This window comes from Coturnix japonica, chromosome 6 (assembly GCF_001577835.2).
Source record: "Coturnix japonica isolate 7356 chromosome 6, Coturnix japonica 2.1, whole genome shotgun sequence".
Taxonomy (NCBI): Eukaryota; Metazoa; Chordata; class Aves; order Galliformes; family Phasianidae; genus Coturnix; species Coturnix japonica.
Window position 1 is genome coordinate 21,006,943 of NC_029521.1, and position 24,505 is coordinate 21,031,447.

A 24,505-nucleotide genomic window follows, 5' to 3' on the forward strand; every position below is an offset into this window, starting at 1 on the left:
TGGAATGAACCCAAATCGATTATTTTTCCACTTGGGTGAGAGAAAATTAAAACCTTGCAAAGGCCGCCTCACTTCAGAAGGAAAGCAAATTGGCTTTGCTTAGCTTTACTCCATTTTAGCCTCCTTATCAGTTTGATTTCATTCTTAAGTCTTTTTAAAACCTAGTGTCATATAATCTGGCAGCCCCAGCAATGGGCTTTGTATAGAAAAACATAGGGAAAGGCTTTTCAAAAGCACTCACACCCGCTGTAACCACCTCTGCTGAAGTCAACAGTAAATCCAATGATTCTGCTGGGAGCAGAGGGTCAAGGCTGAGCAGCCTTGGCAGTACAGAAACTTATGGGTGGGATTTGCAATCTCTTCAAATATGATTACTAATAACAAAGTATATTAAAAGTAAAGAGCTGAGCCGTGACCCTGAAAATATTTACATATCTGCCTACCTTGCAGCTTGACAGTAATTATGGGGGAGCTGATTTCTCTAATGTAAGCCAGGAATAAGGGTTCACATGGTTGTGGAAAGCCTTAGCTCACAGAGGGTGTCAGCTACAGCAATTAGGATGAAGGTGCTCAAGCTCTGAAGGACTGCTGCTGCACACACACAACAACACTCCTTAGGTGCACCAGGATGTCTGTAAACACACAGTCACTCTGGCACCAATTGTGAGATGGTGCTTCTATGGCTGAGCTGGTGCTGTACATTCAGATAAAAAGCACTAAAATCCATTCATTTCTCATTGACCGCAGCAAAACTAGGATCAGAAAATGAGGGCTAGTTAAGAAACACAGGCAAATAAAATATGTATTTTATTATAGCTGTGCAGATCTGAATATGTGACACGAATTAATCTAACTTCAAAGGATGAAACATTACAAAGCATTGCGTTGACTACAAACATTTCCAGGCTATGATGCAAGTACGACTGGAATAATATTGTGGGTACGGGATTACTCTGGTTCCCTATTAATGCCAAAAGGAAGAAGGATGTGACTTATTTTCTCTTCCTGACAAATCATCCTAAGACATTGCTGAATCAGACATGCTTGCAGCTTAAAATGAAATAGGTGAAAAAGTTTAACTTTTATTACTAAGTTTAAGGATGCATTAATGAGAATGTAAAACTAAATCTGATTTAAATCCCTGCATTGTTCATGAAATAAATCCTTAGATTTAGAAGTTACTTCAGAACAGACAATGAAAAGAGCTAGGAAAGGTCATTTCCACTGTTATTTGTTGCCATGCAGTTTCACCTCAGGTTCCTGCACAACACTGCAGTCTTCACAGCAAACATTTCAGGGGAAAATGTTCTAGTCGTATAAAGGCTACGACTGTTCCCACTACTCTAAATCCATAAAACTACTGCAACTGAACCAAAACTTGATAACAGCTTAATGGCATAGAGCAGTATTTGGAGTAAATTGAAGCTGATCATATCATTCCAAAGCTCTTTTTCAAGTTAAAAAAATCTTACAGTCTTTACTTAGACCCAAAAGACTGACATATTTTAACTATCCTGCCTTCCTTGTCTTCATAACCTTGGTCCCTTTCCAAGAAAAGAGATGTCATCTGGCCACAGATGGGGCTTGATTTCAAGCAGCAGAATTAACCCACAACATGAAATCCCTTGTGTTTATTCACTGAATGGTGGTGCATATCCTGAGAAGTGAGATTAGCCAGCATTTCCATGTTTAAACAGGTTGGGGGAACAGGCTTGATGTACTTCTGTTACCACATCAACCACTTACATGAAACAGATCTCTAAATCTTATTTTACATCTTCTGGCATCAGACATCACCATAAAGCAGCACACGCCAAGGCCCACCAATGGGTCAGTGTCGCTGTTAATGTTCCTCACTCAACCACCTTATATACAAGTCACCCCTGGGGGCATCTGCTGGCAGGGATATCTCAGCTGGTTGGTTTCGTGTGAGAAAGACCATGGAGTGAAAAGAAGCCCAGGCAGGTTGCTCAAACAAGCTTCCAGAGCAGCAGCAGCACATCCCCATGCTGCAGTGAGATGGGGTGCCAAGCAGGGCAGTATCAGGCTAGGAAGCTGCTTCTTGGCTTTGCAGCTGCTGGCTGCCCACTGGTAGCTCTCCCATCCCCTGTCACCACATAACAGACCCAGCAGCAAGGAGCCCCTTCTTCTCTCAGCCCCCAGGAGAAGGAGGTGGCTAAGGCATTGTGCAAAAGTAAATATTTATGTAGCTGGGGCCTTCCTTCCCCTGTCCTTTATTTTCTCCCCCTTCTTAAAGTACCACAGATCAGCTGTTTTCATAATGGTGCAGGAAATGAGTTTCCTGCTGGCTGGCAGCTTAACACCCTCATGCACTGAGGCTGCATCACTGCTGTCTGCTCCCACATCCACTCGGTATCTGCAGGGGATGGCTTTGGCCAGAAGGGAGATAGGGCAGGGCCAGGGAAGCAGGCACAGAGCAGCACAACGACTCAGCAATCCTTGTGGTACTGAGGAACCCCATCACCTGCGGGTCAGCCTAGGATCCTAGGAGACCCGGTGCTCTGTTTATGCCACTTGGGAATAAACATCCACAACAGAATAGCACAGCTTCCTGCCTGTATGCCCCTCAGGAAATTCAGGCATATTTCAAGCTTGCAATTTTTTCTTTGTTCTTCGTATGGAGTCTCGTCCATTGGAGAGGTTGCTAAATGGCTTATTATCTATAGGTGACTTCTCCTCCCAAGAGGAAATCTGCTAAACACAATTTGGCGTTTTCTGTGTTTGCTAGAAATATTCTTCCTTCTGCTCTCAGGATCTTGAAAGCTAATGACTTAAATAGATCAGCGATGACGACACTGCCTGGTAGGAACAGGCAGCAAATGCCTTTTCCTTGTACTCTGCTCCAGCAGTCTTACTGCTTACCCAAGAGCATTTCTGCATTCAGTGGGAAGCATGACATTCAACTGCATCCCTCGCTGTGACAGTGCCCATAATGAAGAAGTGAAGTCTGCCTGCCGGCCCCAGCGCCTGCATAAGAACGCATTGGGTGTCAAACCAGATAGCCAAAGTGCTGCTCGTTCTGGGTCAGCCCCGTGCCACTCGCTGTATGAGAAGGAACCTGCAAGTCTGATCCTGCTGATGGTTGGCATGTAAAATCAGCAGGAATGCAATTTTCTGCTCTTTATTTCAAGGTGGCAAAACCCTGATAGAAAATGACATGGTGAAAGCGCTTAACTTCAGACCCAAGGAAATCTGAGAGCAAACATTAATTACCTCCATCCCAAGCACAAGCCTGGGGCCTGCATTAGCATCTCTGCGAATGGGAGAAGCTCAAGAAGATTAAGTTTCCCACTCTCAAGACTCACTTTCTTTTCCTCACCTACCTGCCCCCTTGGTTTCCTCTTTCTAATTCCCAAGTTATTTCGCTCTCTCTGCTTCAGTTTTCCCTTTAAACAGGGCTACAACTCTGAAAAAGCTGCAGGTGGATAGAGATTGCAATGGGTTATTTCATTATAATGGGAGCAGATTCAGTATGGCAAGTCCCAGCCTGCAGTATTCCCTCACTCTGCTCCTAAATATAAAGATCCCCTTATGAGTGAGAACAAACATACTCACAAGAGCCTGAAAATAGCCACACCGTGGAACAGGAAGGTCTGCAAACATGCTGTATTTAAGGACATCAGCACCCAAAAAGCTTAATCAATAATGAAAATAGAGTAGCAGAAATCACTTGCGATCAAACAGCAAATTCCCAGGTTCATTGTTTCCAAATCCTCAGGAAAAAAAATAATCACAGTCTATTTTAAGCACATGAGTACATAAATAAATCAGCTGGCCTAGCCTAAGGACAGAGTGGGATGAAAACAGATGCAAACAGAGGTCTAGACTATTACTTAGCCTGTGAACCTCTGCTGGGCTCTGCCCTCCTATATTGCCCAGGCAGCTTAACTCTGCATACGAGAAACAAGATGCGGCAGAAGAGAAACATCCAGAGGGAATCTCTATTGCCTGTGGGACTGTAAAGGCACCATAGTCCCTGGCAAGCCTGACTCCTGCATTAAAAAGCACTTTCATTATATGGGTCATTTGTTGATGGATTGTGGGAAAAGTCAGATTTCAACCTAAAGACGAAGACAAGCAAACCCTTATATAAAGCCACCTTCTCTCCAGCCTGTGGGTTGAATGCAGAATGCTCTCAGACTTGCTATGTACCACCCACTTTAGATTACAGACTCACAGAGTTATTTTTAAAAAGTAATTACAGTAGTAGAGAGCACACTCATCTGGAACGGCTGCCCGAGGAAACGGCGAGTCCAGCGCAGCTCAAACTGCTTTAAAAGTCTATAATCGTGTTTATTTATTGCCTTTAAAAACAAGAATCAAAATCCAACTAATTTCTGAGCAAAAACGTTTGTTTATTTCCCCAAGGAATGCAGGCGGTTGTACTGCACTGAAGCGCTGCCCTGGTTGCAGGCAGCTATACTGCGCTAACAACCTTTTTGGTTGAGCACTGAGCATTAAAAACAATTCCCATTAGCTCTGGCTTCCAGCAAATCCAAACCAAAATCTTTTCCATTCTTTGTCTGCCCTTGAAACTGTGGCTTGGTAATTACAAAGCTCATCAGGAGACTCAGATGGCCTAACAGAGGCACATCGTGTTCTGCATATGCTGATCTCTGCCCAGAGGTGGTTTCAGTGTGAGCTCTTAATGCGTGAGGGAAAAGTATTCTATAGGGTTTTGCTACTCAAGAATGGGTATTGTTCTTCATTTCTTTTGCTGCCTTGTAGATTTTGGATCTCTACACTGAGAAAGGACTTGGGAAAGATAGAAAGAGACAGATGAGAATCAGGTACTCACACAGAAGTCACCACTGCTTCCCTGCTAAATTTTGGGTAGGCAAGAAACCAAACCCAGACCTTCAGCCACAATGCATGCTGGGCTCTACTCAGCGGAGGCTAAACCCAGAGACCTGGTAGAACAGTACTTGCAACAGATGCCTGCAGCAAGCAACAGGTCAGTGCCCAGCTTTACTAGAACAACAAGACAACAATAAAAAGCACTTAGAACAACCCCACTCATCTACTTCACCTTCTTTTTCCTTCCCTTTTTAACAAACTCAGGCCCTTGGCTCAAGCCTTATTAATACCCAAAGACCTCCTGGAGACCTTACAATGCCTTTGAAAGAGACTCAGTATTGCAAAGCCCACTGGCCCCCCTGCATCCAGTTATGTGGGGCTCATTACAAGTCCAGCAGCTCCTTCCTCTGAGCAGAGTGATTGCTCTAAAAGCCAGCAGTTGTTGGTGGCTGGCCTCTTTTTGCAGGTTCTTCAATAGGAAGCAGCCTTAGGGCATCCTATGACCTCATGCTTGACAGCCGTAAAGACTTAAACCCTAAAAATATCCCCACAGAATCTGAAGAATATAATCCTCTTGCCTGTGCCCCCCCCCAAACCATCAATCCTCCCGCTGCTCGGCTCAGGAACAGCCGCTTCCTCCCGGCAGTCCTTGCTTTCCCTTCAAGCCTGGAGCTGACAGGAAATCCATTCTCCTCTTGTAAGAGACAGGAGATGAATTTTCCGCAATAGCTCTCCTAGCAAAGCAGAAAATAGAAAGAAACAATAGAAACTGCTTTCTCAAACAATAGGAGCTTCTGAAGAACAGCTCACCAGAAGCACAGCATCACCCATTTATCTGCCAGTCCTAAATAAGCCTGAGTGGAAAGTAGCCAAGAACCTGTTAGCTGTCTTGGCCCAAATATAAGGTCATTTTAAAGCTGGAGGCATCCTCCCCTTTCAAAGAATGGGAATGAAAACTGACAAAATCTATATTAAAAGGAAATTATATTGCACTATGGCACAGCTCCCACAGAGCTCAACCCCCAACCTCCTGCACTTTGGGCCCATTCTCTAGCAGCTCCTCTGGGGTGGACTGCAGTGCTGACGAACTGCAGGTGGGTGGAAAGGGATGGAGGGGTAAGGGCCCCCATTCTCCATCCAAGCTGCGCATAGCCTGTGAGCCCCAGTTCCAGTACCCCTTTACAGGTTGCAAGAGGCCAGACACATGCAGTAAGCACGCGGAGAGGGCACCAGGATCTTTGCAGATGTTGCTGGATGAACCTGCTCTTGTAGTGCAGATCTTATCTGGGGGAATGCTTGCTGCCTCATGTTCAAGAAGCCATGGCAGAATATCTCCTTAACTTGTATTCTGCCAGTTTCTTGTCATTCGTATTACTCTTGTATTACGCAGCAAGGCAGACATCTGAGACGTGTCTGTGTGCGCCCATCAGACCTGCAGAGACTACACCCGCACACAAAAGGAACACTGTTCAGGATGATCTGCTTTGTATTTTAATCTAAAAAGTCGGCTATAATTGCATCCAAGATAACTTTATCTGCCTTTTATCTATTTATTTATTAACCTTTATGTTTCTTTTTCACAGGTTCTGAACTGCAGAAACATCGATCCTTTAAAGTGGGTCAGGGATTGAAAATAATGCTAAGGAGAGGTTGAAATAACCTACTAATACCTTGCTGCCAAGGCCCAGAGAGCTGCAGGAATGGATAACTAAAAGTGAGAAACAAGCCTTCAGTTAAATAAATATCTTTCTGCTCATGAAATCATAGCATCATTAAGATTGGAAAAGACCAATAAGATCGTCCTGTCCAAATCCCGCTAAGAATTAGGACATTTCCTTTTAAATGCCCACCCATCAATAACTAGTCCAAGGGAGAAAGGAGCTGCCAAGAGGAACATCTCTGATTCCTAAGTCCCTCCTCAACTGGTGCATCCCCCAAATCCCCATGTGTTGCACCCACCACACAGTGGGGAGCAAAGTAGAACTGCCCTGCATGCACAAACCACCTCTGAAATTCAGTCTCTCTGACAAAATTACACACAACCACATCCTCATTTTGCTCATCCTGGACTGGATTTTCACAGGTGGAACAGGAACCACAGGATCCCAAGGCCACCACAGCCCTGGTTATGGGCTGAGCCCATCGACTCTGCTGCAGCACAGAACAACCTCCAAACAAATCTCTGAACAAATGCAGTTTCTCTGCAGCCCGGGGAAAAACTAGAAGAGACGACTTGAAATGCACACAACCGAGAGGAAAACAACCAATGAAAACTTGTTGTCAACCTGCTCCAGCCTCTATCCGCGCTTCTTCTTCCCCAAGGAAAAGACAGCATTTGTAAGGGAGGAGGAGGGAAAAAAAAGCACAGCACCCAACAGACAGAGAAGCAGACATAGCCACCTGGGATGCAGTTCATCGGCAGCAGCTCTATCCTCTCTGCTGCGGCCCGTGAGCAGCAGGGATGGGGGTGAGGATGGTCCCGGCGGGCGGTCGCTGGATGTTACTCCCCAGCCTCCCGCATTGTGCAAAACGGGGAGGCTCCTGCTGTGCTCCCCAGCTGGCCCAGCTGCCTGGGCGGTGCTGCCATCGCCTCCTGCGCCCGGGGCCGCCGCGCCCGTCCTGACGCACGCATGCACGCAGGTGGGGCTGCGGCTGCCCTCGGATGGGGCTGGTGCCCCCAGCGCTTGTTTGGTGTTGGGACTGGGGAGCTGGGCAGCAGAGCCCATACTGGATGACCTGGTTGGCTTTGCATGGCAGCTCCTTTATCTCCAACCCACGCGCCCCCCAGGGAAGTGCATCAGGCACTGAGCTCTGCCGGGAGTGCACACCCCGAAAGGGTTTCTTTCTGCTATTCTCACCCTAACCAAGAGAGGGAGAAGATCTGAGTGGGAAACAAGGGAAGTGGGAAGGAGCCTTTCTTGAGATGTCATGCCGTGCTGGCCGGGACTCTGCTGCTGCCAGGCTGACCTGGTAGAGCTCCCCATGACACCAGGAATAGACACCCAGTGCTAAGGAAAATGAGGCAAATAGAGCAGCCCATTTCCCTTCCTTCCAGAGAAGCTGCTGGAAGGAATTTCCAAAGAAGCCTACGCAAAAACCCCAAACTTTTATTATGGCTCAAGTCCTGTTTGAAGTCTAGACTCAAACCACACTGCTACATGGGCACAAAGCATCAGGAGCCCACCCTTGTCTGTGCGCAGACCTCCACAGCATGGAGCCCAAGCTCCCATCCCTTCCTCCCTCCCTCGCAGGGATCCGCAGCCCAGTAGCCAGCACGAGGGGATGGTTTCCCACTGTGCAGTGTGTTTTCCCCAAGGCCACACTTTGGAAGACGCCATGGAACAAGAGGAGCTGACATCGCTCAAGCTTCAGCTTTGTCTCCAGACAGCTCTGCTGTTTAGTGCCAAGAGAAATGAAAAACAATGCAAGCCATGCAGTCTCAGGGTCAGCCACTGCAAAACTGTTAATCTTGGGGCTGCATCACTCTGACTGTCATTTATATTTATGCTTTTCATCTCTGTCGTCTAACAACCTTCAGTCTAGAAAGGGTTTTTGCAGCAAATTTAACTCTTTCACAAGCAGTGTTAAATAAAAATGCCCCAACAGGAAGACACCTCGCCTAGTAATTTGCAGCAATATAACCACAACAAAACAACAGTAGTGAGTGCAAAGGGGGCTATCAACTGTGTGTAAAGCAAAAATCACAGCCACCTGCAAGAGCTCCATCATGTCCAAGTAGGGATGAAAGCACACTGGCTCCATGTTCCTCTGCCTTCTGCTGCAACATTTGGTTTGGCTACTGCCACCACCCAACTTCTATACTTGGCGTATAGACCATGTCTGCACAGGCTGCTGTGGCTCCACTGCACTACGTATGACCTGTCAGCCAGTCCCACACACCCCTTCTCCTTTGGCAAAGCAACCTGGTCCTTAATTCTCCAAGCTCGGACCATGCCTTTATTTCAAGAGACCATCACGGCATCACTGACAAGGAGGAGCGCTGATACCCAGTAGCCACTATGTCAGCTTTCAACAACAGACCCAATGGGAGGAAGCCATCAAAGCCCACAAGCTGCACAGGAGAGCCGAGGGCACTCAGCACCTGGCAAGCAGAGTCACTACAGCTTGGCTGAATCAAGCCAGTAATAAGCAAGCATGATCATAACATCTTCATAAAGTAGGATTTAAGTGCAAACATCTGCCTTGCTGTTTTTTAATTAAGACAGTTTACATCTATTCCTTTCAGTGATCCACAGCTCTGGCAGCAGAAATGCCATGCATATTCTAATTAAGGCAGCTAGTTTATTTAACAGTTTGACATTGTTTTACATTAGCTGAGTCACCTTGTTGCTGGATAAAGCAGCAAACGCTTTTCAGCAGTTCAACAAGAAAAAGGCAGAGATTCTGTATCAAAAGTAGAACATGTATCACAGATATTTTAAATTGAATACAGCTGAAGTCTATTCCACTCCAGCAGCTCCTCTCTTTGGGACATTAAGTCAACCCAAATGTTTCCCAGATATAACTCTTCCTCTCAAGGACACACATCTCCCTCATGTTCTTGGAGGGTGGGAAGTGTTATCACAGACATATGGGATGTATCTCATTCTCCGCAAAAATCACCCACCCATGTATCAGGGCATACATCACTAAGAACTGCACGCAGACTGAGCATCTGTGTCCTGGATTCAGCCAACATTTTTCTAGGACAAAGTATAAGAAATTGGCCAGGGACGGTCAGTGCAGAAGGAAAAACTGTTACCCACAGACTGAGATTTTCCTATAACACCTCACCTAAAGTCATTTACACATCAATATGGTGCTTTTCACGGATATCAAGCTGATTTCCAGCAAGAAAGGCAGGCAGGCAGTACCCATTCTCATTGTACAGGGATTTCACAAAGTGGTTCATCTAAGAGTTTGTTGGTGGCTCAATTGGAAATAGAGGTTGATCCTGGACTCCTCTCATCCCACTTACTAGAAATAAAGGGCAACACCACCTCCCCCTGGCTGCATAGGGCCTGGATGCAGTACAGAGAGCTGCAGAGTGCAAATCCTGATCCCTGGGGCTATCTTCTAGAAGGCCCATGGAGGCTGCCAGGCTGCCTTGCTGCCCTATGGTGGCTTCAATGCTTGCGTCACGTATCTGCACTGCTAGCGTACAGTTCCCTGCTTCCCTGCTAGCTCTGGAGCTGTGCTCAGCACACATCAGCACCAGATTCTCTGCCTGAAACAGTGTCGCAGACCACAGCACGCTCCAGGAGAGGGCTAAGCTCTCCCATCACAGCTTCTTTTTTTGGGGAAGAGCTGGGATCTCCTTTTCATAGTTAAAGGCAGAACGGACCTTTTAACAGGCTGAAATTACTCTATTTATCCTAACACTCAGTGCAGCGAGCCAGACTTTAAGCCAACAGCTAGAATCGTGCAGCCAAACAATAGAGAGCTGGCCTGAGTCTGAATTTCCAAGAGCATGCTGCGGTCTGGCTCATTGCCGCCATGCCAGTGCTGCCATCGCTGCTGGAAGCGTGTGTGCTTCCCCTAAGGAGAGGGCATCTATCATGTCCAGTCCCACTCTGAAAGCTGTCAGAGAGACAGTGGCTCAGGCCAAAGTGATATTTATTTATTTTTGGTATTGCAGTAATCCCCGTTTGCATTTAGTCTTCTCACAGTTTTCTTTATATCTCAGTGGCAACTCTAACTGTTCATCCTTTATTATACAGCAACGATGTATGCAGAGCTGTAACACACAGAAATGAAGACAGTGGTGTCTTTGGTTTCCAGTGGCCTCCCTGTTTCAGGCTGTGCAGTTGCAGTTTGCAGGTACAGTTCCACAGCCACCAAAACCCTTTGTGCAAGAGGGCATGAGCCAGCCTGAACCCGAACAGCTGATATATAAGACCCCCTTGGGAGCCCTAAAGACCATGCCACTTATTTTAGGAGGAAGAGCAGGCCTGGTATCACAGGGCAGCATTACAAGCTCCCAGGGAAAAGGTATTTGTAAGACCAGTCGAATAAAGTACAAAAGACCGTGGCTGGGGAGTTGCAAGTCCCAAATGCTCTCATTCATCTTGCTTAGGGCCTTTACCATAACATTACCTGGTAGAAAAGGGATGATTCTTTGCTTGGGGTCTTTCTGGCCTCCTTCAATGGGGAACTTGTCCAGAAGCTGCATCTGCAAAGGAAACAGAACAAATGTCTTAGGGGGAAGGTACAGACTGGCTGCTTAGGGACGGAGGATTTCTTGGTCTGTGTGTGGTTTGAAAGGATTAGCAAAGCAAAGCAACTGCAGGAATCCCTCAGCCTACTTGCAGGGGAGTATGTACATAAAAAGGTACGATACAGCTCCCTCCAAGAAAGGGAGGGCAAGTTTCTGGCAGCGCACAGGAGCTGGGATGGGGCCCAGGCAGACATCTGAGCCTGGCCTTGCTGTGCTAAAATTAGGCTCTCATCCTTCATTACAGACACACGCCTCTTCTCTAATCCCCAGTCTGCCCAGGTTGGTGGAGACAGTTTTTTACCTGTCCCCATGACAGACCACCCGCCTGGCTAAAAATGCTGCTCAGGCAACAAGGATTAAAGGCTTTTTAATAAAACACTTTATCTGTCTTCTTGCTGGTAAAGGCACTGCCCACTGCCCTGGTCCATTCAGAGCATTCCATCTTTCCCACAAAGAAACAGATTGGTGTCAAGCACCCCTGAATACATGGTTATGGACCACCCAAGCCAGCATTTCACCCAGCTCAATTTGGCCCCAACAGCTCCCAAACACTGTCCACCACAACCACTTGTTTCTAACACATCCCTAGGGGTCTACTGAGCACAAAGCCCCGTTGGAGGCAACCAGTCTCTAGTCTGAGGGAGCTCAAAGAAGCATAAATGGCCACGGCCAACTTACATGGTGGAGAGACCACCCCACCTGTGCCTAGGCAAGCAGTATGCTGACCCTGTGTTCCTAAATGACCCTAGTGGTCTCTGTTTGGGGACACTTCATTCAGCATTTAACTGAAGCAGCATTACGTGTCCAGCAGTGAGGCTCTGCCAGTTAAACAACTCTTTTGCTCAACAGGCTTCCTTTAAAAAATACTTTTTTTGCTAACACAAAAGCACACAGAACCAGTCTTCTCTTCCACCACACACAACATCTCCACCATTTTCACCATATGGTGCAGCAAACCAGAGATCAAGAGGAAACTCGGGAGTAGAAGGAACATCTGTGCGGGAGAAAAAGTTAAAAGATCCCACATGTTTCACCATCAGGGAATCAGCCTGGTAAATAAATAGACCGTAGCTTTGTGGATTGCTAACTCGCTCACTTTTCTGCCTACGGAGACATGATTTTTATTGAAAATGGGAAATTTTGTTTTCTTGTAGATGGAGCTCCGGGTGTCTGAGGTCAGGAGTTCTTTTCAAAGAGAAGAAAAGGGAGGGGGGAAATCCCCACTGACTGACTTGAAGCTTCACCGCTCCTGCACTTTTAGCCAGGAAGGCGATTCTCACTTTACTACACAGAGTCTGATTCAAGCTGGAACCGATACAGTCAAATTCCCATGGTTATTCTTGGAGTTAGATTAGCTTGGCTCATACAAGCCTTGTTAACCACATCAAGAGAGTCACAATGTGTATAACTTAGCGCTATTTATCTAAAGGGTGGATATCAGCAAAATAGATACAATAAACTACAGCTGGTAGAGTCTGGATAAACCTTCCTAGACTTTCCGCCCCAGCTCTTGCTTCCACAGGGAAGGTGAGGATGGCAGAGAGCTTGGAGTGCCAGAGGTGCTTAGGAGGTCACCAGTACAAATCACAGGGACACTGCCTGTCCGAAAGGTAAAGTCCTCTAAAACCATGGCAGATTTCTTATCTTCTTTCATATATGAAACAGTGTCTCAGTGGGCAACACACACTTTCATGCGAAACCAAAGACAAGGGGTAAAGCTGCACAGTTGGGCACCCATGGAGGAAAATGACAGTCCCTTTCCAAGTCCCTGACCCCAGACAACATGTGCTACTGGCTTGTTGATCCTGGACCAGTCAGCTGGGTCAGGCATTTGCAACACCCCATCCAGAGCCCTTTCACCCTCAGCAAGGCTGCAAAGCAGAAGAAAACACAGAGATGGACTTAGGGGGAAAAAAAATCAGCAACAGGCCTGAATGAAACACCCCAAACCTTAGAATCATTTGAGTTGAAAGGGACCCTTCAAGGTCATCTAGCCCAACTCTCCTGCAATTAACTTGACTGAGCCATAGAAACTCCTCCTGATAGTCACAGCACTTTCCCCATCTGGATGACTAACAGCCAAAGACCAATAAACAGATTTTCAATTCGCTAAGTTCAATGCCTGCAGAGCATCTGAAAGTTGAAAACTCTTCATGAAAAATCATCTCCAATGAAAGGAAATTATTATTATTATTGCACATATACATATGATTAATTTAAAAAAACCATATCCTTCACTTAATCACAGAATTGTTTGAGTTGGAAGGGACCCTTAAAGGCTATCCGGTCCAACTCCCCTGCAGGGAACATGGACACCTGCAGCTCCATCAAGTGCTCAGAGCCCCATCCAGCCTGACCTTGTGTGTGTCCAGGGATGGGCAGTCACCACCATTCTGGGCAGCCTGTGCCAGTGCCTCACCGCCCGTACTGGAAAACACTTCTTCCTTACATCTAGTCTAAAGCTCCTTCACTTAATGCCCAAGGCTGCTGTGCTCAGACACAGGCAATCTCCACAAAATGTCACTTGCATGTCTGATACACAACATTTAACTCAGGATACAGGATTCACTGTATAAGAAAGTCACCCTGTCCCTCAGACTAAAACCAACCCATAGTGAAGGGAAGAACGGCAGTCTGGATGTGGAGGTTTCCCAAATGATGCAGTTAGGGCTGTAGCTGGGTTTGGGCAGACAAGAAAACACAGGTGGGCAATGCATTTTCAGCAAGCCTGTGTGAACTTATACTCAGTTTGCTTACAAGGATTAGTACATGAACTATACCATGAGGGAGCCTCCAATTGTACGACCAGTGTGATGAGCGTAAAGAAATCTGTTAGCACATCCCTATGTCACAGGGTGGGGGATCCGTTTGGAAACAGGGAGGGTATATGGAAAGCGGGAAATGAGCTTCCCACCCATTCAGGCAGCATGTCTGGAGTCAGGCTGAACAAACACACCCCATTCCTGCTTCTGGCACAACAGATGTGTGTCCACATATAATTCATCACCAAAACCACGTCCCCAGGCTTTCTGTCCCCAAATTACTCTGGGTTTGCCAACAGCTTTCCTGAGTTAGTTCTCTGCTGAGTCCTGCGTTGTGCTCTGAACAGCTTTGTTCTTGCTTCTGCTCTAAACTTTTAGCAGATCATCTGTAAAGCTTATGGTCCAGATTATTACTTTCTTACAGTCAATGATAATGCAATTAATGATATTAAAAATCAAGGGAATCACTTGTGTGAGCTGCTACTCATTATAATGAGAGCACTGTCCTACCCTACTCCTTACTACTTGTGCAGAACTGTGAAATCATTTGACTTGCAAGAACCGAAAAAGATTTCAGTGATTTCAACTCACATAAGAACCGGCCTTTTTGTGTAAGTCCCAGCTCCTGGAAGTCAGCAATTGTTTGAGAATCACTGTTCATTGTAAAAAGACAACCAAAACCAACTAGCTTTTACTCTGACAAGCATAAATTTGCAAACATCATCCAAATTCATCCTTAAAGGCCCAGAAACTGAAAGACAGCAAACACATTTTATTTGTATGGGAAACGAGATAGATGCAACCAGTGTCCTAACTCACAGCTAAGCTGTTCATCTCTTCTGCCTCAGATCACCTCTGCCAAAGAAGGTGAATTTGCAGCAAAGAAAGAGATGCTTCTGCCAACAAGGACTTTACTTAGCCCAGTAGTCACCAGCTGACAGCATCTGTGATCACCTCCCATCCAGTTCCCCTGTGAAAATTAGATTCAGCTCCCTGTCTGCCTCATGATTAGAAATCCAACAAAGAAAAACAAACATCCTTTTGAGATGCAAAAAGTAAGATCTCTAAGGATGAGAAGCCAAGTGACTTCCTGACAGTTATTTACTTACCACTTGTTATTTACCTTGATTAAACTTTCACAAAACAGCATTTCCTTCCCTTTTAGATACAAAGACTAAAAGCACCTGAGTCTAAGGGGTGATGCCTCTTCCACACAAGATTTGATTTTCAATCTTACAAAGTCAGCCAGTGTGGGGGACATGAAAATATCAACTGTTTAATGGCCTGATCCTGTAATATTTGCCAGTGGGACCTTTGTTCCTGATTTGATTATCAGGTTTTGAAAGCTTGAGAATGACTCAATCTCCCTGAAGCTAATCCATTAGGATGGCTACCTGATCTCCATACATGCCATACGCTATGGACTCAAGATGGAGTTTCCTGCTGGGCTGTTAATTCCTTCCCTGCAGGAGTTTTAACTCTCCAGTTAAAAAGTGAAATTCTCCACACCTCTTAACATGAGCAAACTGGACACCCACATAATCTCTTATCAGAACGCATACTTTGCTGATTCCTTTCAAGTGGATGTAGGATTGCCTTGTGCACAGATAAAATCAAAGTCCTCCAGGGGGTCAGTGCTGCAATCACAGGAGATTTATTTTAACACAGAGAGACCCCTAGAATGACTTTCATCTGAATCCGTTACTTTGGCAAGTGAAACAACATCCAGAGCTGCAAACAGATGTAGAACTCCAACCTTTTGCAAGAGATGCAGGGCCTCTCTCTCTCCACAGTGTCTAATTTACTTTTGTCTCACCCAAAGAAATGGACAGCAGATGACAAGCAAACCACAACCATAAGACTGAGAACAGCACAATTCTGGCAAGGCAGCCCAAAAACCCCATTGAGTTTACCACCTTACTCACAGTCACTTGAGTGGTCCCACGGTTATAACTCTTCCTACACTTCATGTGAAGAGGTGTATCAGCTTCCCATCTCCAAAGTGCTTACAAGAAAATGTGTTTTTCATTAAAAATCAAGCAAGCCAACAATAGTTTTAACTTTATCACTGTTTGACTTGAAAGATAAAGCACACGAGGATAAGTAGGCACCAGGCACCTGGGATGAGCGCTCAAGGATCTCTTCTCATGCAGCTTATCTGAGCTCAATTAGAGTCCCAAAAAGGAAGGAAGGGCAGAGAAGAGGAGGCATCAGTACAAGAATGACATTGTGTGTGCCCTTCTGTTAGAAGGCTACAAAAGAAACTAGGGAAAAAAGCAATGCTGCTACCTCCAGTTGTAGACCCCTGGTAATGAAATTCACACCCTCACCCAGATGGAACTGGGGCATCAGCAAGCAAAAAAGCTTGAAAGAAACTGATGTAGATAACAAAAGTTTGGATGAGAAGAGAGGGTAAGATACCAGAATTTAATAAATTATCAGTTAAGCCCAGAGAATAAATTTCCTTTCCTTCTGAAATTTGAAATCCAGCCATATTGCTTGATGACCAATGGTTACAACTCCATCAGCTACGTTTTGAGTTATATATGATGTGATCTGTAAGAAGGGGAAAAGCTGAAACCGTGTTGAATCCTGCCATCTGCCAGAGTTTTCTCATGGATAAACCTCTCTGTGGCTCTGTCCCTGCCTTTTCAGCTATAAAATATGAGACAGATCTCAGGAAGGCAACAGGAGATTTAATCAAGAGCCATCAAATACTCAGCCTTATTTTGCAGAGCAGAAGTCAGAGGCCCATCTAAAGGAACTGTATTCATTCAAAATCAGCTAGACAAAAGTTAATGGAAGAATTATTATCGATGTTTTCCAGTTACGCTTATTCTCCCACTTGCAGGCTCGTCCATCTGTAGTATATTCCAAATTCTGGTTAACCAGAGCAACCAAGGGCATCTCTGACTTAAGAAAGATGGTTAGCAACCAGTTCCAGCTAATGGATCTCATTCTATTAGGTAACATATCAGCATTTAAAGGCTCCCTAGCTCTGTATGTAGGTGAAAACAAGCAGGAATGTGGACAATTTGTGAGCCTGGAGTCCCAGATTCACCTTCTATCTGCCTAATCAGAGAAGATCATTTCTTCAGTGTTCTGATTTTGGGACAGCTTTTCTGCTAAGGTTCATCGATGGAGCATCCATGACATAAGTAGAAAGGCCAGATTTACCCAGCTCAGGATATATCTGCCAAGATCAACAACAGAAGCACGTGCATGACAGAGAATAAAACTGCTACACTGGGGACAGGTCTTCTCTAGAGTACAGCTCTTGGAGAGTTTCCCCTGGATGTGGGTCACACAGAACTTTTTCTTCATCTTCTTCTGCTTCCCCTTCTTACATGAACAACGCATGAAATGGCGCAGCCCATCTGCTAGCTACTCTCATGTATAACTGATATCTTATGCAGCAGAAGGAGGTGAAACTCCATCTCTTCTAAAAGCAGTAACCAGGTCCATAATGCAGCTGGAATAATTGCATCAGGCAGTCAGCGATGCTGTCTCTCTCCTGGTGTTACATGATGCCACAGCGTGCGAGAGAAGAACATTAATTCAGTCCCTGAGAAGCAGCAGCAACTGGCTCCCCTTTTATTTTCAAAGCAAAAAGGGAAAAAATTAAAGCAAAATCCATGCGGATAACAGGCTGACATGCCTGACAGTTACAGCATTATAGGACATGTTCTGAATTAAATATAGTGCAATCCGTGAGAAAGTCAAACAAAAGCAGGAAAACGCATATAAAATAAAGAGAACAGACATTTAAAGCATGGTGTAATCCCCAAAGGGAAAATGCCTCTCTCAGGTCTGAAAATTTCCACCAGAAATCTTGGAAATCTTACAAGCCCTTCAGTATCCAACTAAAACAGCCAGGGAGGAGAAGGGGAGGACGCAGGGAGTGGGGGCATTTCCCCAACATAATCCATCAAAAGAGGGAACGCCGTTTCCCAGCTGAGACATTTGGTATTTTCCTTAAAGAAAGCCTTCTCTAAGGGCTCCACGAAATGAGCCCAGCGTTTGTGGCTAACACAGACTGGCAAAACATTCGGAGGTGCTGGTTTGGGATGACAGAGGCTCTTGGTGCATCTCTAAAGAGCTTCTCAGAAAGCCCCCAGTGTCCCTTCACAGAGCAGCTATTGATGCATCTTGCCAGAAGCATTTTGTTTCCCCAGTACTAAATTAGTCTGGCCTCATCTGACTTAACTGCACTGGAAGATGCTTAGACAAAGGCTACTTCATACTTTTCCATCATCCATGGTGGTTCTATGTCCCCTGGTTACTTTGCTATCCACTGCGCATTTGCCCTGGTGACATCCCTCGAAAGTAAGGCTATACCATAATGCCTGTTTTATAGGGAGAAAAGAAGAGATGAATGCTGCAGTTATATGGCACAGCAAGGTCACATGGAGATGTCAGACACACGCTGATACTACACCCTTGCAGGTCAGTTAGCTGAGCTTCTCAGGAAAGCTCCTAACTTTAGGAGGGGGTGCAAACATTTAGCCTTTTTTCAGGCACTGGCACATCCAGAGATAGCCCATGTATTCAGGCTGCACCATCTGGACAGGTCCTAAAAGGCACATTGCAGGTCACAGCAAAAATCCAGAGTGGAGAGAGGAGCTGACCATAGCTGTAGGGCACTTTCCTGACCTCTTGTTCAAGAGTGAAAAAGCACAGGTGGCAACATCCAGGAGAGAAACACCAAACAGATGGGATGCAGCATCCCCACTCCACTGCTGAGCTCACACTGGTTTCACCATAGGGCTGGAGAATCGTATCTGCAGCAGACAGCAATGCCCTGTTCTGCCCTTACTGCTCTCTCATTAAGATGTAAGAGCTGACGTCACCCGTGTTTTAAGATAGGACTGCTCATCCAAACAGACCCATTTACACAAATCAATTTTGTTGCAACCAGCTCAAAGCCTCTCAGACCCCATTTATACACTGGATTGTAGCTGATTGTGCAACACAGAGTCCATCCTCAGTGAAATTGCAGCTCTCATGCACAAGTGGCCACTACTTTGATTTAAACGTGCTTAAAACAACCCCTCAGTTCATTTTGCAGAATTACATGAGTTGTAAGACTATTCCCCTGCTTACACTGCTATGAGAGTGGTGAGACTTTAGCTCCAAACATATGAAATTTAATCCCTCTGTTTTCATAATCTACATCTTCTCTACAGCCTGTTAGCCCTGCTTGATATATTGTCCCTTGGAAACCACAAGTAACTTTAATATTGAAAACAGAAACAATAGCTCTGAACACAATGGCACATCTCACTTTAGAAGCTCCAACTGAAATGGTATCTAGTCATCTCCGTAGGACGCTGCTCATAGCTCTGGGGAGACCGACTGCACGGCTCAGTACAACACAGAACCAGTGCCAAACAAAACACAACGGCAGGTTTTAACTACACACTGCGAGGAGGCTCCTTTGTCTTCTTTCTCCCTACCTCCAAACCTCGAGATGTTTTGCCTGCTGATTTGGTTCCAAGCACATGTGTCTCCTGCCTTTGGGGGTAATTAAGAAAGGAGCACAGACAACGAATCCCATCACCCAAGCTGTGCATGTAACAGATATCCTGCTCTGGGCCTCAGGGAGGTAAGCAAGCAGCCACTGGGGCAGGCTTTTCAAACAGGTCAGACCCAGCTGCAAGGCTTTACATTCCAAGCCCCACTTTGTGCCACTGCCTGGTGCCCAGGAAGGACAGATTCCAAGCTGGGGTCACTCCCTTGGGCTTGCAGTAGAGGAAGGATTTATGATCTGGAACATAAGAAACCTAGGTTTGCAAAAATCTGTCATTCTTACCAATATCACGCTGGCATCTCACAGATGTGCTTTTATCCACACATCTACCTCTTCTGGTGAAGTCCACAGGCAACATCTCACGAAGCTGCTTTTAAGGACACCTCTTGTCCCCAGCACAAGTACATACACGGGTGCCTTGGCTGCGCACCCAAACCCACGTGAACTCCCCTTCCAGTCACAATCCACAAGGCTCAGTGCAAGTATTGGTCTGTTTTGAAAACAAAGGGATTTGGGCTATGCTTGAACCCTTACAGCCCGTGCCCAGACACAGGAGCCCAGGGGACCCACACAGCCAACGGGACAACCCAAAGGACCTTGAAAACAGACCAGATTGCGTCACAAGGCTGTATGGTGGGAGTGACATCCTATCCTACAGGACAACCCCATCCTAACTTCCAAAGAAGGGAGACCAGGACCAAAACCTTGTTTTCATAAGTACAAATCTGCTTTAGGAACTAGGTTAGTTGAATTGAGAATGAAAGTAAACCCTGGAAAAGTAGTTAGGTTGCTGGGAAAAGGGTGGGCGCTGACATTACAGGCCCCTATGTTATACCATGTGTGCTCTTTTGTTAGTCCAGCATCTTTCATTCAGATAACAATCGTTCAGCCCTGACGCGCTGCTCATACACCAGATGGTATTCTGTCTACTAAACCAACTAATTATATGCAATATTTGGCAGAACATTAAAAGCATCGATGGAGGTCTTTGACAATGTTGTTTTTTGTTGTTGTTGTTTTGGGGTCTTTTTAAAATCTCAGTAGCTTTTAAGCGATGCAGGCACATTGTCAAGAAATGATGTTGGGGCTGTGACTTCTCCAAACTTACAGATGACAAAACTGCTGCAAGTTGTGAGGGACAAAGAGCACACGGAGACCAATGTCTGCATCCTGGAGGATTGGGGCTCCTTCCAGCCCTATCCTCACAGCAGGAGGTTTTCAGTCTGGTTCCCTGGTGGTGGCTGGAAGAGCTGAGAGCTGGGAGATGGCCATGCTGCTATCTGCCGTTAACATCAGAACTGCTGTGCCTATGTGAAATTCCTGCCATCCCTGACAGCCAAACTTGAGTTTTCTTCAGACTGCCTGACCACGCATGCAGTCTTCTGCAGGGTAGGTGAAGGATGCACGTTCATTAGGTGATGCAAATGCACTTGGGTGACAGAAGGGTACCAGGGAGAAAAAGCTGCAGAGAACAGGCAACCACAACTCACCCCATCCAACTGCCCATTCCCAAAATCTTATGATAGACTTTCAAGGGAAGGAGGAGACCTACAGGCTGCTTTGGTGGCCAGGCTGATGCCCATCGAGGCAGGACCAGCAAGGAAGTAAGTGTCTCTGTCTGTCTGTGCTTTGTGACCAGCTTTAGAAGCTGGATGGGACAAACAGGCAGGACAGGCAAGCATTACAGTCACCTTGCATGGACCTCACTAGGCACTGGGCGAGCACCTAGGGCTATTTCCCATCCTCCCCAAGGGTTTTCAAGTCTCTTTTCTGTCTTCCTCCCCACCACACAAAGCCACAATAAAGAGAAGTGGAAAGAACATCTAGTCTGTGGAAATATCCCCACGGATGTGCTGGAAGTCCCATGTCTAGCCACTAGCCTGCAGGTACCACACAGCTCTCCTGCTGCCCCTGGGCTGGGGCAGGGAATTCACATTTCACAGACCTCCCACCAAAACAGCTCAATGATGCTTTGTCAGAGCAGGCATCCAAGAACATGGTAACTTAAACCAACAAAATTCACCACTCAGGATCACATCCAAATCAAACTGGACAACAGCAGGGTGGTATCCAGAACCAGTTGCTGTTCTGGGGATCCTCCTGGCCCCAACAGGCTTTGTAGGGTGATGTATCTGAATTTCAGCAGCCTGATTTGAGGCTTAGAAAAAACCTCCACAACAAAGTTCCTTATTATCTTCAGTGTATTTTAGATCAGCTTTTAGCACCTCAGCATCGGAGCTGTAAGGGATCAGGGTACAGCTTGTCGAAGGAACTGAATCTTCAGCCATCTGCAGAACCTAACCCTAAAACTTCAATTTAAAAAAAATAAATCCCAAAAAAGAAGCAAAGTGAGGAGGAGGTGGGAAGATCAACACCAACTGCTATCTACCAGAACACAAGCAAATCTGAAAGTTAAGTTCCATGCGTGGATCCTGCTGAGGACAAGGCACACTACTGCTGAGCAGAGATTGGCCACTTATCCACCATAAAGCAATACATCAGCAGCTTACAGCTCCTGCTGACCTCCATTATCAGACAGGGAGAGAAAAGGCTATGGAAGGGCAGCAGCTGCACACCTGTGGCCAGCACTGCATGCAAACATGTTCAGTTGCTCTTTGCCAGCAACCCAGATGCAAAGTTATCTCGCTTAATTAGGTCTTCCTTTTTGGGGGAAACTTTGGCTTAAGAAACTGAGCAAATAAATTACATAGCAGGCACACACATATAGGCACAAGTAACCTATTTTATTAAGCCAGGTGCAGACGATTGTTCCCAGCCCGTCATCTGGGGCTGATGCACATTTCTCCATGAGGTCAGATGCAGAAGAACCTTGTGCTGGCCACAAATGGAGAAAAACCTAAGAATGGCTCAAGAAAAACAGAACCCAACCTTCGAAGAAAATTTCCTTCTCTAACAGGTGTGGAGATGTGATTCTGTGTGGTTCCACACATGGGCTTTCAACACAGACTGAATCCCCAACTGCAGATCTAACACAGTTAAGGAGGCTTTGAAATCTCACCCCTGCTTTGAACCTTGCAGATTAGTATCAACATGGAGAAGGATTTGAACTCAGAGGAAGATGCTCATATTTCGAAAGCAAGCACTAGCAGGTGAAGGGGCAAGCAAAGGGGTAGTTCTCCATTACAGTCAGCAACAGCAGGCTGGGCAGGCAATCCCCCCTTGCCTCGATGTGGGACTGAACAAGATTATCAGTGAAAATACAACAGAGGCTTCAAAAGGAAAACAAATTTCCCTTACTAGCCATATTGAGGCATGCAACAAGGCAAGCTGCCAGAATACTGCTTCTCTTGCTTTCCTGTTAAAACTGAGCTGAAGAATATGATTCAAGCATCATGGCTTTCAAAGGCAGACAGGCTGTCACAGTAATAGCATCTCGTCCACTTAAAAGCAGCTCTCAGATGTCAAAGAAGGTGGAAAAAGAATTCCAACTTAGCCTGAGTCTGAATGTGTCCCTCAAGGTCTTGCTTCCACATCTGATCCAAACAGTGAAAATCTAACATCACATCTGAATACGGAGAAAGGACGTAAAACTAATAGGAGGAAAATATACTGCTGAGGGGCTATGGGGCTGTCCAGGAGATATGCAGATGCTTTATGTGCCTGCAAACAGGTAGGGGAGAAAAAAGAAAAAAAAAAAAAAAAGAAGAAAAGAAAAAAAGAAAAGAAAAAAAAGAAAATTACTCAGGAAAGCAGCAGGAAGAGCTGAGATGCATTTCTTGATTTCAGCCCAATAATTAAGGACTTAAGGTTGCAGAAGTACCACTTTCCATGCTCAGCCCCTCACACCAGGGCAGTTCATTTCACCATGATGCGAGCATATTTTCATATATAACCAAATTCCCTTCCTAGGGAAGCCTCTATTCCAGTGGCCTTTTGAACTGGGCAGGAACTGTTATTGTTTCATTGACAGCGGTGAGCACACCGGATATCATGTTGGCAATACATAAAGTGGCTTATTCTTGAAGAATATGGCAAGCCTGCAAAGTGGACATAGAGCAAGAAAATGGCTGTTACAGTATTTCTGATGTCCAAGATGATGACAGTCTCACAAGATGAGAATTGGGTCCTTGGACCAGAACCCAGGACCAGGACTGAATTTAAGACTGATTCTCTCAAGGGCAGGAGCACAGCAAGCATCCAGCACACATGGTTCAGCCCTGAAGTCTTACTCCAGTTGTCCCCATCTCCCTTCCCTTCTTCAATAAAACAGTGAGCCATAGAATGCCTTTATCACAGACAGCGCTTGAGCTCATTTAATGATGCTGTATGAAGGGATTATTTATTTCAATTTGTATTCATAGGGGTTTGAAGCTTCTCATGCATTTTCCAGCCCAGACACCAAAGAGACCAAATGTCTGCTTGGAGCTGGTTTGTGCTCCTGCAATACAAATAAATGCAGGTCACCACGAGGGAAGGAAAGAGTTAGTTTCCCACCCTAAAGACCAACTTACTTGCGAGCCTGACGTATCTGAAATCCATTTCTAAAAACATACTTAAAGGGCTATAGAGGGACTTCATTACGATGTGGAAAATTCACAGCTCCTAATATTAAGGCATGGGTGGGGGGAGCCTGAAGTATGAATCAAAAATAATGTAGCTGTTTGCAGAAAATTAGTAGCACCTATTTAAACCCACACCCATCTCCCTCCTCAAATAATCACCTCATGAGCAGAGGCGGTTTATGGAGCCCTCCAGAAAACGTTCTTCACAGCCTGTCTTCCGAGCCCAAAATAAAACACATCACAGCCCAGCAAATACTTCACCAGGGTGCTGCTCTCTCTTCCCCCATCCCACGCCTCCCATTTGTTGCTAATTAAATGAACCAGCAGGTGCTTGAACCACAAGCTCAGCACAGTGGCAGTGTGCGCTGTGATGAAACCCCCCTTGGAATGTCTTCTTGGAGAGCAGCATCCTTCTGGTGACTGAGATGGGAGAGGAAAGATGAGATGATAGCAAGGGATGGGTCGAGCTTTGGCTGCAATCGGAGCGTGCTTTCGAAGGATAGGCTGCTAGAGATAGCACAATTCTGGGGAGGATGTTGGCTGCTCTCTGCTTTGCAAGCCACCTTTCCCCATAATCCTGCCATAACATATTATGCTCTGCTGTGGGGCTGGCCAAACCCCAGCCTCTTTTCTCATGCGCTTTAGACCCAGGGTG

General features: G+C 45.8%; 1 protein-coding gene across 5 annotated transcripts in view; it reads right to left on the reverse strand.

Annotated features, from left to right (window-relative positions):
• Positions 1–24,505, reverse strand: part of SH3PXD2A (SH3 and PX domains 2A) — a 223,760-nt gene that overhangs the window by 149,431 nt on the left and 49,824 nt on the right. For all 5 annotated transcript variants that reach the window (XR_001556150.2, XM_032445343.1, XM_015867111.2 and 2 more), the window contains exon 3: positions 10,915–10,990. Coding sequence is in view for 4 of the 5 variants with exons in the window: in XM_032445343.1 (XP_032301234.1) it covers positions 10,915–10,990 (76 nt within the window). In the remaining variant the exon portion in view is untranslated. The remainder of the gene's footprint in view (positions 1–10,914; positions 10,991–24,505) is intronic.